At 40.3% G+C, this 18,741-nt stretch overlaps 2 protein-coding genes across 2 annotated transcripts in view; one reads left to right on the top strand and one right to left on the bottom strand.

Moving 5' to 3' along the window:
* LOC123867060 (nephrin-like) overlaps positions 1-10,948 on the top strand; it is a 370,840-nt gene extending 359,892 nt beyond the window's left edge. The window contains exons 17-18 of the mRNA XM_045908906.1: positions 3,041-3,114; positions 8,252-10,948. Coding sequence (XP_045764862.1) covers positions 3,041-3,114; positions 8,252-8,419 — 242 coding nt within the window. The 3' untranslated portion in view covers positions 8,420-10,948. The remainder of the gene's footprint in view (positions 1-3,040; positions 3,115-8,251) is intronic.
* A 6,102-nt stretch (positions 10,949-17,050) lies between these two features.
* The window catches only part of LOC123864325 (arrestin homolog), a 29,824-nt gene continuing 28,133 nt past the window's right edge, over positions 17,051-18,741 (bottom strand). Inside the window, exons 7-8 of the mRNA XM_045904685.1 lie at positions 18,523-18,652; positions 17,051-17,771 (exon numbers count right to left, since the gene is read on the bottom strand). Of these exons, the coding sequence (XP_045760641.1) occupies positions 17,673-17,771; positions 18,523-18,652 (229 nt within the window). The 3' untranslated portion in view covers positions 17,051-17,672. The remainder of the gene's footprint in view (positions 17,772-18,522; positions 18,653-18,741) is intronic.

Raw genomic sequence — 18,741 nt, 5'->3', positions numbered from 1 at the left:
TTAAACTACGTAGATATTATTTTAGTAGAAGTTAAAAAGCCCCATTTCTTTAAACAGCCAACAAATCACTAACCATATTATAAAACATGTGAAAGTATGTTTGTTTGTTAGTCAAACAATTAAACGTAAGCAGTTCGTTGGCCACCTTCCATTTTATACATATTATGTGCATTTGAAGTAAGTATTTAATAAATATGCCTGAGAATTTTCTACAAAAATAAGTGAAGCCTGTGCATCATCACTCAGTCAACGTAGAGGACTAAGGCCAAACCCCTTCTCTCGGACCGAGAGCACAGGTTATAATATGTTGAGTAGTGGGCCAACAAAGGATTAATGATTGTATCGAGTGGATTTCAAGATCCTCAGTAAGATTTTTAATTCAAGTAGGTACTCTGAAACCTTCCCTCGAACGAATATAAAAAGAACACGTATTTGTTTTAGTTATTTTTTTACATCCCAAAAACAAAAACAAATTGATTGAAAAACATGAAAAATTAAAACTGCTATATTTCTTCTTGAAACAAGTACAAGTACCTTGAGTTGAACTCATTCAATTAGAGAACAAAGCAATTATAATCCGATCCAGACTACATTAAAATTAATCATTCCAATGTAGAACAAGACGTGCTTCCAAGATTTATGAAGCTCCAAGACAAATACACACCCCTCCAGCTCTCGCAACTAATTACGAGAAACCCAGCACCTACCTGCGCAGCTCTAATCATAACCGTGACGCTGCACTCCGACCCTCGCAATTAATTACTGTCCCACTACCCCCCCTCCCCGGATCAATCAAGATTCCATCCCTTATCCCGGTAAATCTCCTTCCATCACCCTCGTCTGTATGCCGAAAAAACTATTCCATTTCAAACGCTAATTGCTTGTCTCCGCCGAGGTTTACCTGTCCTCTGCAAAAAATAACGACCTGAGATTCTTAAGTAAAATGAAAACTCTATAGTCTTATTAGACGTAATTATTTAACGGATCTTATTAATTACTCGGTTTTAACTTTCCCAAAATCCTTAACTTTTAAGCCCAGTCCTTTGTGCTTCTCGTTTAAAATAAAATGAGGCGAGAAGATTTATGTGCCAGTAGTACAAACTTAACAATTTAATATGCGATCGTGATAGCCTAGAACTTATTCAGTCGTACTTAGTCATTCGGGAAGTCGGGGACTCAATCTCGGGCACGCACGTCTAACTTTTTGGAGTTATGTGTGTTGCCATTATAATGGTGAAGGAAAACATCGTGAGGAAACCTGTATGCCTGAGAGCTCTTCATAATATTCTCAGATGTGTGTGGAGTCTGAGAATCTACACTGGGCCAGCGTGGCGAACTCTGGTCTAAACCCTTCTCGTCCCAAGCTGACTAGTAAGCCGGCAATGGGCCGATAATGATGATGATGATTTTTTTTTAATTTAAGAAAAAAGCTTTTACATTCCCCCCGTTGAAATAGGAATAAGTAATGTAAACAAGTGAGAACGTAGCAGCGATACAGAACTTGACTGGGCACGCTACGCGATGCTACGCGGCTACAACGTGCTACAACATGCTACGACGCTGCTAACTTTTATCTTAGCCTGTCATGCGCCTGTCATGCGCCTGTCATGCGCCTGTCATGTTACCGGCGGCGTTGATGTAACTGGACATTTGATTCCAGATTTCATTCTGCTATTTATTATTCTGTTCGGAAAATTTTACAGTTTAAAATGAACACTTGCTTCAACTTGCACGAACTTATATCTCATCTGTTACCCTTGACGTTTTTCTTCATTGTTTTAGCCACTTTGTCTTATTTATTGGAGTTTTTGCCTTCGACTTCAGTCGCGATGGTTGATGCATTTAAGTTTGGTTTTTAATTCTGTAGGATATCTGTATTTTTCCGGGATAAAAGATAAAGTATGAATAAAATAATGTCAAAGGTAATAATCCAATGCTATCCTTTTCCTGAGAAAGCATTATGAAAGGGATGATTATATATTATTTATAGCTCTCATTTTAGTTTAGTTTGCAAATTGTGTAAATCAAAATAAACCATGAAAGCTCTGTTTAAATTTTGTGTCATTCATTGAAGTCGGTTGAGTAATTTTAATGTGATGAAGTCTAAAAAATTCAATCACACGAACAGGCACACGTTCAGATTATAAAGTATTCTTTTGTTCTTTTTTATTAAGCTATCGACCGCCCGCGACTTCACTCGGTGAGATTTCGAAAAACCAGACTTTATCGTTATCCAAGGAAACCTCAAAAGTAAAAACCTAGAAGGCAAAATTTCAAGTTTTCTGGATCCAAGGGTTTGGGCTGGGCGTTAATGAATCAGTCGGTGAATGAGTTAGGAGTCCGAACTTTACTTTTTATTTTTATATTTAGATCCTTAATACCTAAATATCTTCATCTCAGCATTTTCCTAATCATTTTCTTCGTATTGATTCCCAAATTTCAAATCACAAGATATTTATAGAGGGTTCGTAGGCCCCGGAATGACCGTGTCCAATTACTTACTGTCCGGTCCCGGCTTACGTCCCTCTCGCTCGGACCGCTCATTAATCAATCTTTTTTCTCCGTCGGACGAGAGCAAACCCCGCGTGCAGCAGGAAGCTGAAGATTTATGCAGCTTTTGCCGCAGCCTCGCCGCAAGCCGCCGCACGCCGCCGCACGCCGCAAGCGACGCGACGCCTTCATGAATCTTACCATTAATTCTTGACTTTAACTTCGTGCTGCTATTTTTAACAACAAAAATAATTTTAAAGTTACATATCTTATTTGACCTCCCTGCCACAGTATTTTTTTAGAATAGAATAGATTTTTATTAAAAACAAACTTTTACAAGTGCTTTTTTATAAACTAGCGCTTGGCCGCAATAAGACCTATTGGCAATTCAGGCGGTCGCGCGAGATCGGTGTCCTGTGTCCAGGCGTGGACGTCTCTCGGTTGATGATGATGACGATGATGAAGACTGCAAGTTTCCTGGTGATTAACACCTAACCTTGCACCAATAAAAACTACTTAACATATGATTAATACTCAGCATTTGTTTCAGGTGAAACGTCGAGCGCTCCTTGCTTGGCGGCGTCGTCGCCAAACAGAACCGCCCCCGCGCCCTTGACCACACCGGTAACTAGCATTCCTGAACTTAACTTGGTGAACACATTAATCATAAAATCTAATTCATCACGCCATCGTACCTGCCGCTTCGGTCTGCCATGTTGGCGCTGATGGTGCTGAAGAGTCCAAAAAGAAGCATATTTGGCCACAACAAAAATTATAATTTATTTATACTAGTGTCTCTGTGACTCCTACCACCTATTCAAATGCAGAATTATATGGTCTACGTTTTAAATCTGAATTTTCCGAAGTTTTTTGAATTGTGCTTCATGCAATTACACAGTTTTGTTTGCGCTCCGCAAATTATCTAAATGTCGTTTGTAAACAACAGATGAATTGTCAAATGTTTTTAAATACAAAGTGGTTCTTACCAGAAACTCTCCAGAAAATCAACTAGAGTCGAGTCGCAATAACATTCACTAAAGCCTTGGTTACACGTGACGAGTACCGTGGCGAGACAGCGAAATGCAACTAGGCCGAGAGAGTGACGGAAGTGAGTTATTTTTTAAGTACGTATGTTTAGGGTTCCGTACCTCAAACGGAAAAAAGAACCCATGCAAAGTCTGTGTACCTGCCGCGTTTATTTGGTGGGAGGCTTCGGCCGTGGCTAGTTACCACCCTACCGGCAAAGTCGTGTCGCCAAGCGATTTAGCGTCCCGGTACGATGCCGTATAGAAACCAAAGGGCTGACGGGGCTTCATGTTGTAATATTATAATTATTTTCTATTATGATGTAAAACATGAATGCAAATAAATAAAGAATAAAGAATAAAGGGGTACGGGTTTAGTGAAAACTGCCATACCCCTTCTAAATTAGTCCGTTTCCATCTTAGACTGCATCATCACTTACCCACAGGTGAGATTGCAGTCAGGGGCTAATTTGTATCTGAATAAATAAAAAAAGACCGGTCAAGAAAATCAAATTAAAAACCTATGGCGTACTTCCCGTTGACCTACAATTACGAAACTTGGCATCAGGCAGTAACGTGACTTACGGTCCGGATCTTCTCTCTCTCTCAAGCACTTGCTGGTCCACGACCACGGAGCCAAGCTGTTCCGCCTCGTGTGCCATTGGGTCGCGGACTCCTGCAGATTCCCGCTGCTAGAATAGGGTCCTATCCCTAGGCCTAGCGCTCAGCGATGTGTTCATTGGCACTCGGCCGAGAGCACTGTCTAGTGTCTCGCCAGTGTACTCGGAGCGTGTGATCAAGGCATAAGCCTCGGAGCGAGGGAAGATCGTAAATACGTCGCATAAACCCACGAGTCCGTGAGCGGAATCACGGCCGGTGTTACCCCTCACTCGGTTTATGCGTGCCGAGCGAGCGGCGCGGCGCGAGGCGGTATCTTTATTGCGGTCACTCAATAACTCGGCTCGATGTCGCCGCAGATAGCCGATAATATTTGTTAAGTGTCCCGGAGGAGCCCCGCGCGCGCGCGGCGCTCCCCGGGGACGCCCGGGGGGAGACAGATAGCTCCGGTTTTATATTTTCAAGATATTACATATTGTCTGCCACTTCAATTCTTGACTTCATCGGATGGATTCTATCAGCAATATGCTGACAACGGCGATCGTTCATAAAAATTTATCGGTCCGTTGCTTGATTGTATACCGAGTCGGTGCTACGAAAGATTCTCTATTTCAACATTGTGTCTCTAATTTTTATTATGTACTGATAGATTATTTTTAATTTATAAGAGAGATTAGTATATAATTTATAGCTGATGCTTCCTCTGCGTCGATTTAGGTTTTTAAAATCCCGTGGGAACTCTTTGATATTCTGGGATAAAAAGTAGCTATGTCACTCTCAAACCATCAAACAAACACACTCTCGCATTTACAAATTATGGGTACCTATCTAGTGATTCTTATAACTTTGTATTAATTTTAATCATAACCCGTCGGAAGGCTCATCGCCACAGTGCAGCCGCGCAGTACGACCACGGGGCTCAACCCACGCGCCCGAAACTTCTCCCGCCAACTCTGCGGCTGTCTCAAATTATAATATTTGCCGCTCTGCCGTCAAACCGCTCCAAATAATTCGCTGCCAAATTAAACCTTTCGACAGCATCTCGATATTAAATTTATCGCGTTTGAAAGAGAGTTGCTTCGCCAAGGACTCGTCAAGCAGAAACTTCGAACTTCATTAAAACTAAGTTCGCGGCCGATAAAGGTGAACCGAGTATAATTTTAATAGCAGATCATCTGACGCTCAGTCGGCGAAGGTTAATCGCTGAGCTCGTCGTTGAAACTCACGGACGAGCTCAGACTGCCTCGGGCTGACCTTGCCTCGTCGAAACCTCTTACACTTTTACCGTTAAAGTTTCTCGTAGTTACCAACTGAAGAATCTCAAACCGATTATATAAGAATAATAATATCAAGTGCTGATAACTGGCCGAGGGTTCGATCCCGTGCACGTATCCCTAACTTTTCGGAGTTATGTGCAAATTAAATATTGCAATTAAATAAATCTTGCAGTTAACGGCAAAGGAAAACATCGTGAGGAAACCTGCATGCCTGATAATCGATAATGTTCTCAAAGGCTGTTAATTCGTACTCATGGTACAGCATGGTAGACAATAGACAAATCTTTCTCATTCTGAAAGGAGACCCGTACTCAGTAGTGAGCCATTGACGGGTTGATCATAGTGGATACTAACAGACTTAATTACCAAGACTTCGTCGCTTCTTGGCCGAAAATTTTATACACATTTTATTAAGTAGTCTAAAATTATAGATTTCACGGTCTTAAGCCCTTATTTAAATGGTTTCTGGCTCGTAAATAGAATATTTAAAAAACATTATGTATCAAAGCTACAGTGTCCCAGAATCGGACTCAGTCCCAGTGGAGTTTGCATCACATTTAAATCCATTTCCAAACATAAATAAAACGAAAACTAGCCATATTTTCTCGACTCCAGTCATAAGGCATTACAAGTATTACAGATGTCACATAAGAACGCGCGAAAATGGAGCTTAAGTGCTACAAGTGCGCTATTTATCTCGTATCTTACACCCGAGGCTCGTAACTCGTCGAGTTTAAAGAAAATACGCGCCGAATTGATTTGTGCTTCCAATATCGCCGTTAACTGTGCTGCTCATATTTCCTCTGCACACCAGATCACGCGCCGCTTCACACTAAAATGCAGCTGGTCTATCCCCACCCCCCTCCGGTGCACCCCCTTGGCCAATAACTCTACACTGTGGCATATATCTTAGTGAATCGCCCCTATTTCACACATCGCCTCTACTGCAGTGTCTACATCACGTACTATTACTTCATCCAACTTTAATATGTCCCAGCTAGGCACACTTCACTCTGTAAAAATTGTGTACTTACTAGACACAGTCTAACCTAACTCCTGTCCTGTTGCTCGTTGCATTTTATACAATTTAAACACATGAAGAAAAATAATACTCTCCCTAGTTCTATCCGAATTTCGGTAACGGCAAACGAACTCAAGATCCTAGGCTAGAACCACCTAGGACTATTATTAAAGTACCTACGTGCGCAAATAAAGGTCTTCACTCTTGTAGTCCACCCTGGGAAGTTTATAATAAGTTACTTTTATCTCCCGATTTGCCGTGTGATCTTTGCTTTAAAACCAATTCCTGATCAGTATTTTTTTAAGAATATAAACCATGTTAATCATGACTAATATCCCCCTTTCCCCTTCAACTAAGCAAACGTAAACACGTAAAACGACAATAGTGCAACGGGTGGGGTTTGAACCACTTACCTTTCGGATTAGAGTCCGCTCTTTAACCGTTGAGCTATTGAGGCTTCAAAGAGATCATCCCGTGAGTGACTCAGGGCGTATCACCTGTGCGGTCACCGGTGAGACCCGTGGGAGGGTGGAGGGCGAGAGGGTGCGATTTAATTAACGCGATAGTTTTATCAGCTCCTCTTGTCCACTTCACCCTTGCCACTTCCACCCTCTTCAGCTCGTGGGGCCACGAGTAGTAAAGTAGGTACGGATATTATAAATTATGCGAAAGTGTGTCTGTCTGTTTGTCTGTTACGTTTTCACGGCTATTTTCTGTTTACTTAACTGATTCTGGCATTTGATACAAGCTTGCATCCCCAGAAAGGACATTTTTGATCCCAGAAAATCAAAGAATTCCCACGGAATGCTTTAAAATCTATATCCATATCCACACACAGGCATCACTAGTTTATTAAGCATCACTAGTTTATTAAATCAATCTTAATTGGTAGCTTCTATATCGGAACATCAACAAGTCGCCACTCGGCGCGACCCGTGGCCCCACTCATCTGATAACGGCCGCTTCCCACTAGATGCAGAGATAAGTGAACTAATTACTGCGTCCCCACGTCACACTGAGTATAACCACGTCCATTCTTCGCGCCCACTGGAACCACTGAAAACTTCATTATGACAAATGTACTTACTGACATTACTTGATATGTAGTTACGAGTACGTTTGCCCAGTGACACTACTCGACTTCAGTCATGAATTGTAATCATAACCAAGATTAATTTGGTAGCATTAAATTCATAGAACAATGTCAAATAGTTGTTTCACACAATTGTTTTGACCTGTCTTTACGTCCGTGTTATTCTGCAGTGGTAGTTGGTACTGCAATGGTGGTAGATACAGGTTATAGATTTTCATAAAGTTTCCTTTCATCACGATCGACCCATCGTCGCGTCGGCCCACATCTGAGCAAAGCTCATCTCTCGGAATGATAACGGCTTAGGCTACTTATAGTGCGCTCCACATCGGACTACTTCACACGTCTTTGAGAACATTAATAAACTCTCAGGCATACAGGTTCCTCACGATGCTTTTCTCCATTGCTAAAGCAAGCAATTTCCGAAAGTATAGGTGCGTGATCGTACCTCGGAATAGAAGGTTGATGTTTTATAGCCGATTCACACCAATTGCGTATGCAGCACGTACACGTGACACGTGCGTAGTGACGCGCGTCAACGCATAGATAGTAACTGCACGCATTACGTCTACGTGAACGTTCACTCCACGCAAGCGGTATGCCATGTTTCATACAGTTCCATACATTACAACGTAATGGTACGCGCTAGGTCTACGCTTACGCAGCCTGTGCGAACGAGCTGTAATCACTTGATTGTGACGTATTTATATAGATTTTCCATGACGTGCAGGCGTGCAACGGGCCCGGAGCGTCGTGGACGTGGGGCGCGCGCTCGGCGCCCGCGGCGGCGGCGCTGGGGCGCAGCGCGTCCGCCACGCTGCGGCCCGCGCAGGACCTTAACGTGGACGCCATCAAGGAGAAGCTGCTGGACAACCGGATCCCGGAGTCCTGCGTCTAAGCCGACCCGACTCACGTGTAGAGCGCCTTCCACACCGAACCTAACTTCCAAACCACAACGAAATATTAGACTTAATGGCGTTGATCCTGATCTCTCTTTCAGTGTAGAGTAACATCTGCATCTTTATCTTTTTAACCGACTTCGAAAAAGGAGGAGGTTCTCAATTCGTTGGAATCTTTTTTTAACATTGCTAAAAATACAAAAATACATTTTTAAAAATACTCTATATACTCTATATAGACACTTTAATAGACTATATACATTTACTACTCTTTGTAATAAACTGACGACTGACACCTAAGTTCTTAATTGTGAAATTAGAATCTAAATTAAATAAAGTTTGTCTGCCCTTTTCTTATTACCTAAAGAGAGGTAAGAACAAGATGCGAATACCTACTTTAAAATTAAGTTGCGACCAGAATCAATACCTAGTAGCCTAGTTCTTAATTGATTAGTTCTTAAGTATTAATTAGTTGATGGTCAGTTGTTTTATAGTTTATATATTTAAAGGCAAATTAAAATTGAATACTTACCTTCCACATAAGCATTTCGACATTGAAAAATAATATGCCGTAAGCTGAAAAACTCTATCTTAGCCGCTTTTAACAGCTATATCAGAAGCTTCATAATGAAGCTCTAAGATTGCAGTTACAGTAATCTTTCAGCCAATCCATTTCCGAGGCGGTATCACAATTTTGTTACAGTTCAAATCTTATACTTACATACGAGTATGAAGCGAAAACAGGTTTGAATCACATTTTCAACTCATTATACTAATTTTTATAGATTTGTGCCTCTTTACTATTGCATGTTACAAAAATTGTGCTTTTTGTGTAGAAGTAGAAGTACCTAATTCAGAATTCTTTAAAATAAGAAAAGTTCAGCCCAAGATTTCAAAGAACTCAATTCTTAAATGTTTATTCCTTTGAATCTATAATTAAAACAAAAAGATTCCATATCTTCGCGTTATAGGGAAAGTAATATTTGTAATGAAACCGGTATAAAAGCAAGAGTTTTGGCACTTGAGCTAGGCTCCTGGCTTGCTAAGGAGGTTTCAATGTTGTGTTTGTTTTATTTGCCTCGGCTTTCTCGGTCGGTGTGGAAGGCGGCTCCTCGGGCCTCTAGTTACATGTCTGCCTTCGTTCCGCGCTCCTCGAGCGCCTCGAGCGCCTCGAGCGCCTCGAGCCCGTGCCTCGGCTCAGGAGCGCTCGAGACGAAGCAGGTGTAAAGTGAGACGGCAGCGTCCCTTCATGTGCTATGTAAATGTTGTAGCTGACGCCATCTTGCGGTCATTACTGTGTGACTCGAATAAGTTGAATGTTCGGTTGTAGCGATAAGTTTAATTTTTATTTCGACAATTATATACATCTTACCTACAGTAAATAATTTCTTTGTAGTTTGTAAAAAAATAAGATAATTTTATTTTCCTTGACTGTCAGTTTTGAGAAAACGTTCTCACTTCTCAACACAGAAGTTGGAGTTAATCTGCTTTGTGTGTGTGAAACATCCTACTCCCCAAATAATTTTAACGTCAAAAATTACACCCGAATTTGAATTTCTCATACAATTTTTGTACCATACTATTAAAAGGATTATTAAGAACAGCTATTGCTAGAACCGACTATTCTGTAATTAGTGTTAATTCGGAGACTATAATATAATTAATAAAATCAAAAAGATCTATCTGTTATTTGGTTTAGATAAATCCTGTGATGTACATAGTAGGTTGTAAGCGACTGAGTCTTTGCCACTTTTTTACATGTCTAACTAATTCGACTTACAATAGATAGACGGTCATCATATCTGTGTAAATAGTATTTGTTACTTCTTCCGTGTCATGCTGATCGCATACCTTCGACGCGCGCCGAACGCGCCGGTCGCATCAATAACTCCATGACGAGTTATTGTTCTGGCGCGGCGTGCAAGTAAATAAAATGTAGATGCCCACTTTAGCGGCGCAAACGGTTGCAGCATCGTGGCATGCCGTTCCCGACGACTCATACCGTCACACGATCGAGTGTGACTCAGTAGGAACTCATCTACCAATATTATGTTATTAAACATTTAATTCTACCTTTTCACCGAAAATATCTTGGACAGGTCGTAATCCGCATTGAGCTCGTCCGATTCAATTATCGCTTATTATAACATCATTTCATTTCATTCAGTGAGTGCGGCTCTTGCGGCGCGCTACTCGGTATGCGATCAGTTTTAAGGTCTAAAGTCGGCTTGAGAGAACGCTAACACTCGACTGGTATGAGTGGTTGTAAGTGAAGTAGTGAACCACGAGGTGAACAGGTTTTTCAAAATAAAAACTAATAAGTAACTTGTTTTCTTTGTTCACACACAAATGCTCAGCACGACTTGGCGAGTGCTACCTACGAGTAGTAGAATACTTACAAGATTTCTTTTCATGTGAATGCTATGATTTCTAACAATGATGTTGCAAAAAAAAACTTTTACTTGGTAGTGTAGTTCATGCACTAGGTACAAGATAAAACAAATATTTTTCTACAATTTTCTATTTTTATTGCCCTTCCTTTTCATTCAAGTGAACTTAAAAAGTTATACGTTTTGACGCACGGTTAAATTATATTATTGATCTACATTTTACTAAGAATTTTATATTTTGAAAGGAAAGAGTTATGTTTAGAGCACACTGACTCAGATATTTCAAAAAGTTTTTTTTTTTGTTTTAATTCAAAGTATATTATCATATCCTACAAATTGACTACTTGCCTGTGGTTCGTTACTTTACTAGGAGTGTTTGAAAAGAGCAAAATGATGGTCTTCGAGTACGATAAGCATTTACCCGGTCATTCGCGGTGGCGACTCCTAGACTATTGATATACATTTCGACATATCTGGACAATTTACTTGATAGTACATCTTAATGTAAGTGAGAATATTGTAAACATTTCAATTACATCCTAATTTTCTATTCTTTGCTTGGTGTCATACATTCGAACATGCTCGATGCATGAAAAATGACGAGCTACAGGCTCGTCGGCGTCGTACGCGCGTGAACACCTTCACAAAATGAAGTAATAATGCACCAATACGGAACCATGCTTTTAGTCATATTTTTCATTCATAATGATATACCGAGCTACAAATCCATTTACATGCTAGACGAACTAACCTTCTACCTAGTAAATAATAATATATTTATTTTTAATTGGCTTGAATAAACTTAATACCTAAGTAATGAAAGTTTAACAAGTTACAAATGTAAATAACGAGCAGTATGTACGGTCAGCAACAAAACTAGGTTCGTATACAAGCGACTAGCTGTGGGCGGGTGCAAAATAGCTTTGTTGCAGACTGTACCCACCTACTTACGCACTGGAAAACCAATCATTAAATATACATACTTCTATATTTTTTTGTGAAACTTGTAAAGTTATTTTTGGATGACTTTATTAGATGTTGATTTCTTGGGAAGTTTTCTTTGCAGTCTCAGAAAGTGGAAAGTTTATATTTTCACAGAATTCTACCTAAGTATATATACAGCATTGATCGTATTGGTGCAAGTGTCGGGCAATATCCGATTCATGACGCGTACATTCCATGTTGCCGCAACAAGGTGCGACAAGGCCGTCCACGGCGACTTTTTGCAGCGATTCAGTAGCGCGTTTACATCGCTACTTTTAGCCGTTAGTTGCACTTGCAACGCGCGACTGTAGCAATTCAGTAGTGGTACAATCGCATAGCACCAATTCAGCATCGCTTCTGCATTGCTACCACTCACTACTAACACGCGACTTTTCGCGACATAGGTAGAGCGGAATTTACATTACAAAATTAGTGGCACGAAACTAGTTTCACGACTTTAATTTCATTATCAATTGTACCTGTAAACGTCTTTCGTAATGTGACTTCCGCTTAAAAGATAAAGAAAAGGGAGTGCCGCAGGCAGAGGCACGACTATATCGATGCTGCATCCCGTGCGATGTTTGTCACACGTGTTGGGCGTCGCCACACGACCAGCGGCAGTAACGCTGTCTTTTTGTGTTTAAATTGCTGCAAAAAGTCGCCGTGAGTGGCCTCCCGAAGCCAGGACACACAATACGCGTGACGGAAAATGCACGCTAAATGTGCACGTAAGCTTACACAAATAATACCAGTCGCTTAGTGTAATTTTTCGTGTTAACAAACGTAACACCCAAGTAACAGTAACGTTCTAATCTGCCAAATCACAACGTCTGTCAGTCCATATCACAGAACTCTAAATAAGTTTAATAATATAAACGAATGTGTTGTATTTACGGGGACCGACTCGCCCGTACAACAATAATTTGAAACATATCTATAAAACATATCTAGAAAAATACATCATATCATCTAAAGCATAGTAAATTAAAGTGTAAGGCGATGCAAATAAGTCTACTTGCGCTAACTAGGTGTGTGTGTCATTGCTCATTGCCGCAGTACGTTACCAATTATACAGTTATTCTGATTTCTGTGGTCTGAATGATAAATTAATCTCATATTTTTTATTTTTCAATTTTTTTAAATTGCTAATGTCGCATTAGTTAAACATAAACTTATTATTAACTTGAAAAATTACACTAGGATCTCACGAACTGAACAAAAACTGACAAGTTGCAGTGTGTGAATGCAAGATGCGTCAAACTCGCGCTTGTCATTGTGATAGCCTTCATACAGTTCCTTATATTTATAAGTTGTAGAGTCGCCAGACATGTTGCAATCGCGTCACGCTGCCGCTACGCATCGGTCTCGTTTCAACCTTTAAAACTTCCGTTTTGTGATTACCTATTGCATTCACACAATCATAATTATTTAAGATACGAAATGTTGTTTGGATACTTAACTATTTTGTGGTTCGAATGTTCGATCGTTTGACTTGTAATGTTATGAATGTCATAAAACACGAGCGTAGATTAACTCGCAAAGGTAAACTCAAAACAATTCCTCCGACGCCTGTTGACCGCCTGAACCTGCGCATGGATGATTTACCATTTATTAGTGGCACAGAATGAGAGGCGGCGCGGCGAGATCTCTACCTGGTCGCGAATTGGTTCGTCAGTCAAGCTTTTCTTTTGTAAGAGTAGGCACCTACTGAGCAGTAACCATATACCCATGCGCAGACGCATCCAAGAGACAGTCGTGTAGCGGCAGTTTTACGTTCTCACAACTGCACTTGTAATCCTATCTGTACACGACGAAAAAGTACAAAATACGGCGTTTTGTGAACAATATTATTATTTCCTTTTGATGTGATTGATCCATAACACCCAGGGAAGGATTTAAAAAGTGGACCAATCAAAGTCTTTAAGGTTCCCATTCTTAGATTCTAAGGATAAATCCTATCAAAGAAAATACTTGTTAAACGCCGTATCGTGTAGCAGGTACAGTCAGCAAAAAAACTAGGTTTGCCCCCATCTATAGTCCAAACCTAGCTTTGTTGCTGACTGTACCTACCTAAAGTTTCTTGCGGATGGGACTAGCACAGGTCCTGTATTCGTCAGGAATTCATAGGTGCATTCAAGTGGAATCGATCGGTCCACTAGCCGCGTCATCATCACCGCCTGTCACCGTCGCGCGTCGAGCTGTATGTAATCATCGACCGACTGAAGTTTATGAACATAGTAGGATAATGTCTGATAGCAACTAACTAACTGTAAGCGATTTGTTAATATAAAGTTTAAACACAACTCAAAGAGTTCGCCCTACTGTTGACTTACTTATTTTGGACGAGATTAAAGGTTGTCTTGGAAGTACATTACGTGTTTTATTGATCTACCATGGATCTACCTGTGGAGAATCATTTCGTAGAAGATTTCGTTATTTTCTAAAGCAGAATTTACATTGTGAAATTAGTTTCACGATATTAATTTCACTATCAATTGTAATCATGCAATGTTACAAAAACAAAAAGTACAATATTGTTGAAAACCCCTGAATTCGCGCGGCACAAGTCGCGGGCATCGGCTATGTGTTATAATTACAATAAACACTCCGTCATAAATTCAAGTTATTGTTAAACAAATGTAATGTGTGTCGTGTCGCATCCGCGTCGCTTCCGGCGCATTGTGTCGCCGCCCGAATCGTGCCGGAGCCGGACGCGAGCCGGACGCGGGCCGGACCCGCTCCGCGCTGCACTTCCGACCCCGAGCCGGCACTGCTGGTCGTCGCACTCGCTCACTCGCTACACCACACACGGAAAACTATAATCCTAGAAAATCAAACGAGGACAAACTCGGCCCTCACTACGCGCAGTACGCGCTCGGCAATTTGTCATTCCAAACAAAGATAGTTGCGAGCTGCCGCTGACAGACAGACAGACGGACGGACCGACGGACAACAGAGTCTTAACAGGGCTCTCTCCGTCACTCGTTTCCACTCGTTTCATACAATCGTAGTTCCAATTTCATTTGAATATTAAGCAACCAAAGTCCATGAAATTTTGCAGACATATTCTAGAAACTAATATCTGTGTCTATGGTGTTTTAGATTTTTCTAAAAATATGTAGTTTTAAAATTACAGGGGCTCCAGGATTTGTATGAAAATTTTTAAGACCGCGTAACTTTGAAACCGAATATTTTAACAGAAATCTGGAAAACCACAGACATAGATATTAGTTTCTAGCATATGTCTGCAAAATTTCATGGACTTTGGTTGCTTAATATTCAAATGAAATTGGAACTACGATTGTATGAAGCGAGTGGAAACGAGTGACGGAGAGAGCCCTCTTAACGACAGACTCTCTATTGGAGGATAGTAAAAAGCTATACTACTATGACGACGCGACGCTGCCTTCAACTTGCAATTTTAATAACATTATCTCAATCGCGTTATAATTATACTTACTCATATTATGATTCCTAATTAATATAATATTTCCGAGGAGGAGATTGGAGCCAGTGTAATATAGCATGGTAACTTTGTCTGATTATAATAATTACACGATTGATTAATCAAAGCCACCACTAAAGCTATGGAAGAAGATATATGTAGGGAACTATAGTATACGTCTACATAGTAATTACATTGAAGGTGATCGCGTACCGACATACTACTAGGTATCGCAGCAAAGCAGTATCATTGAAAACCATTTTCAAATAGGTACATAGGTAGGTACCTATTACCTGCAGAATTTATTGTTTGAAAATAGTTTTCTATACAATAATAATTATTATATAAAGGCAGTCAATTGTTCGACTGCCGACGATTAGCGAATAACGAGTTGAAATGAAAACTCGAAACGATTTGGAGAACAACGAGAAGCGAGTTTGTAGTTGGGACAGTTTGGCACTGGGTCATAGTTCACTGGGTTATGAACGAGTGTGTGAGTGCGACGGACGGTTGCCTCTTAGCCATCAAATGATTTCGCAAACTGTGCGAGTGTTTTGACAGCGAAGAGAGCGTCGCTGAGCGAGTTTTTCTTTGATAGCTCTTGTCGCTGCGACAAACTAGAGAAAAGAGAGTTCTCGGCGTCTCTGAGCACAGTCACTGTTTTCTTCTAATATCATTGATTATTGACACATCGATTGTAGGTTGGTTTTTGGGTCAAAAACTTTTTTGCATGTCAAAGGTATGATTTAGATCGGCATTGCGAGGGGGTTTGAAAAAAAAACCTGGTGAGTGAAATTTAATGTGAGCCAGTAAGATCAAGAAACTTACCTACTAGTTGTTAGCTAGTTTACCAATATAACACACTGATGTTTGTCGGTAGCGACACGTATTCAAATGCTAATGCTTGGGTAGTTTCCCCTCATCACAATACAACTAAACACACAGAGACGCTGCATGTGCTACACTGGTATCCTGGATAACGCTAAAATACAAATTGCCTTTGATCAATCAAACAATACAATTAATTGAATTTAGGCAACACGATTAATTAAATATCGATTTTCTCAACTTGATTTCAATAAATAGTCAAACGGTTGAATCTCCTACTATCAGCTACCTATAATAGATAGCTGGTAGTGAGCAGTCCTGAAAAACTATGGTTCCGTAGCTCAAAAGGAAAAAGGGACCCTTATAGGATCACTTTGTTGTTCGTCTGTCTGTCCGTCTGTCGTGTCTGTCATGAAAACCTAAGGTGCCTACTTCTTTTTGACCTAGAATCATGAGATCCGGCAGGTTTATACGATATTATCCTTCACCGACTGAATCGCGTATGAAATCGCGAATATTTCATGCAGTATCCCAAAGTTCATAAATAACGTTCATAAAACATAACAGGAATATTGTATTATAGTGAAGTCTACGAGATTGAAGGCCGAGATATTGTTGTTAAATCCATGGCGTAGCACGGATGTACCGCGCACCGTTTCCAGCACATTGTTTTTGCATCGTCCGCTGAGTGTCGTGAGCCGGCGCGCGCGATGGAATCCTGGCGCGTGACTTTAGCCATTTTTGTGGCTAAGTTTTCTAGTTTTTTCTTTTGCATAGTTTTTTATTGATGGCATAGCTGTTTCTTTTTACAAAGCTTATGAGCTATGCCCCATTCTCCAGAAAATAAGCCATCTCTGTACCAGCAGAAAAACAGGCCGACACATTGTGCTTTAAAATTATGTTGTCATTAACGTTTTAAAAGCTGGATTATAGTAATAAATATAGTTATAATAGTAATTACCATAGCAATAATACAAAAAGTGTTGAAACTTGATCAGCAAAATATTTTTTATTACAATATACATATTATACTGTAACATTTTCGGTTTCTAAACTTCAAAACTAATGTAACTTACAGATAATAACATTAAATTATTATAAACAGATAAGCACTGTACACACATAACAATTATTAACAGCTAACACTTGCTTCTCTTCCTCTTACGAGTATTTATCCTTAATGAAATCTTTGTCATTTAATTATTGTACTGTTTCCATAAAATAAATACCTATATTAAATTAAATCGTCGTAGTCGTTCAATAAATTACAATATTACTTGACTATTATAATATAGTATACTACAATTACATACATTATAATATTACTCAATCATATAAAATAATAATTCACTATTTTGAGATCCAGTTTAAACGTAACCTATCGTAAACAAAAAACAAACGCTACCTATCTACAATTTAACTTATAAGAACTTAAGTAATAATAACAACATCAATTATATTCAATAATAATTTAACTAACATTAATAATTATTTATGACAAATTAATTAAAAAATAGCAATAATATATAACGTGATAGTCAGGAATATTCGGGATATTTATTCACAAGTGTTGAGTGGGTGGGCGAGTCGGGCGGCGGTGTACTGCTAGTAGACCTCGACGCTCTCCTGGTGCATGACGGTGTCCTGGCGGAACATCTCCACGTCCACCTCGCTGTCCGCCGCAACCAGCCGCCCGCGCCCCTCCTGCGCAACGCCAACATTATACAACCAACCAAAAGCCGTTACACCAGATAAAGTATGGTGCAACATGCAGCATGTCATATGCACCACCCGCCCTCCCACTACTAAACATGCAGGAAAAGCCAGCCACCACGCAAGCAATACGCACCACCATCACGCAACACCGCACAAATCCCAAAACCACTCACTTGAGATCCTCTCAATGGACTTGTATAAAACATCATAATATTATGCCGGTCAAGTTGTATATATGTCACAGAATTCATCTTATCAATCTTCTAGCGATCGCCACAAAAATCCTCTTCGATTCCCTACCCCGCGGGAATTTCAGAAAATTCGACCTTCATCTCCGTCTATATTGAAAAGGGAACTTTTATGCTAAAAACAGCTTTCTAGGTCGGATGGCAACTCAATAACACTACAATAATTGTGCATTATGGAGATTACATCTCCTGAGGATGCACCGCTGTCAGAGTGAAACATATTATGAAGTGTATTCCAGAAGATTTATATAGTGTGTGCTTATTGTTTTTCCATCGACTTCAATAGTAAGAGGGCGGGCAGTGCATATGGCACCCTATAATACTTATTTGTCTATTTTGGGTAATGAATTAAGCTAGTGGTTCCTTATATATTATGGACATTTCCAAAGTAATGCCTGCCAAATTCAACATTTTAATACAGGGGATATGAGTTATAAGAAGAATCAGTGCGAGCAGTGAAGGAAAATTAAGAGTAACAGTGTTCAGTTCACCTTAGGATGCATGAGTATGAAGGGCAGCTCGGCGCTGAGCTCGCCGCCCAGCGCGCCCAGGTACAGCTTCACTTTCACGCTGTAGCTCACCACGATGCCGAACGCGTCACGCTGCTCCGGGTCCAGCAAGCTGCGGAACACACTCCCTGCTATAGTGCATAACTGAGTAGGTTCCTGTGGTTTTACAGCGGTGCGGGAGCGGTGTCATTTATCACAAGT

The sequence above is a fragment of the Maniola jurtina genome, chromosome 1 (assembly GCF_905333055.1).
Source record: "Maniola jurtina chromosome 1, ilManJurt1.1, whole genome shotgun sequence".
Taxonomy (NCBI): domain Eukaryota; kingdom Metazoa; phylum Arthropoda; class Insecta; order Lepidoptera; family Nymphalidae; genus Maniola; species Maniola jurtina.
The sequence above is the reverse complement of the archived record's forward strand: the minus strand, read 5'-3'. Positions and strand labels throughout refer to the sequence as shown.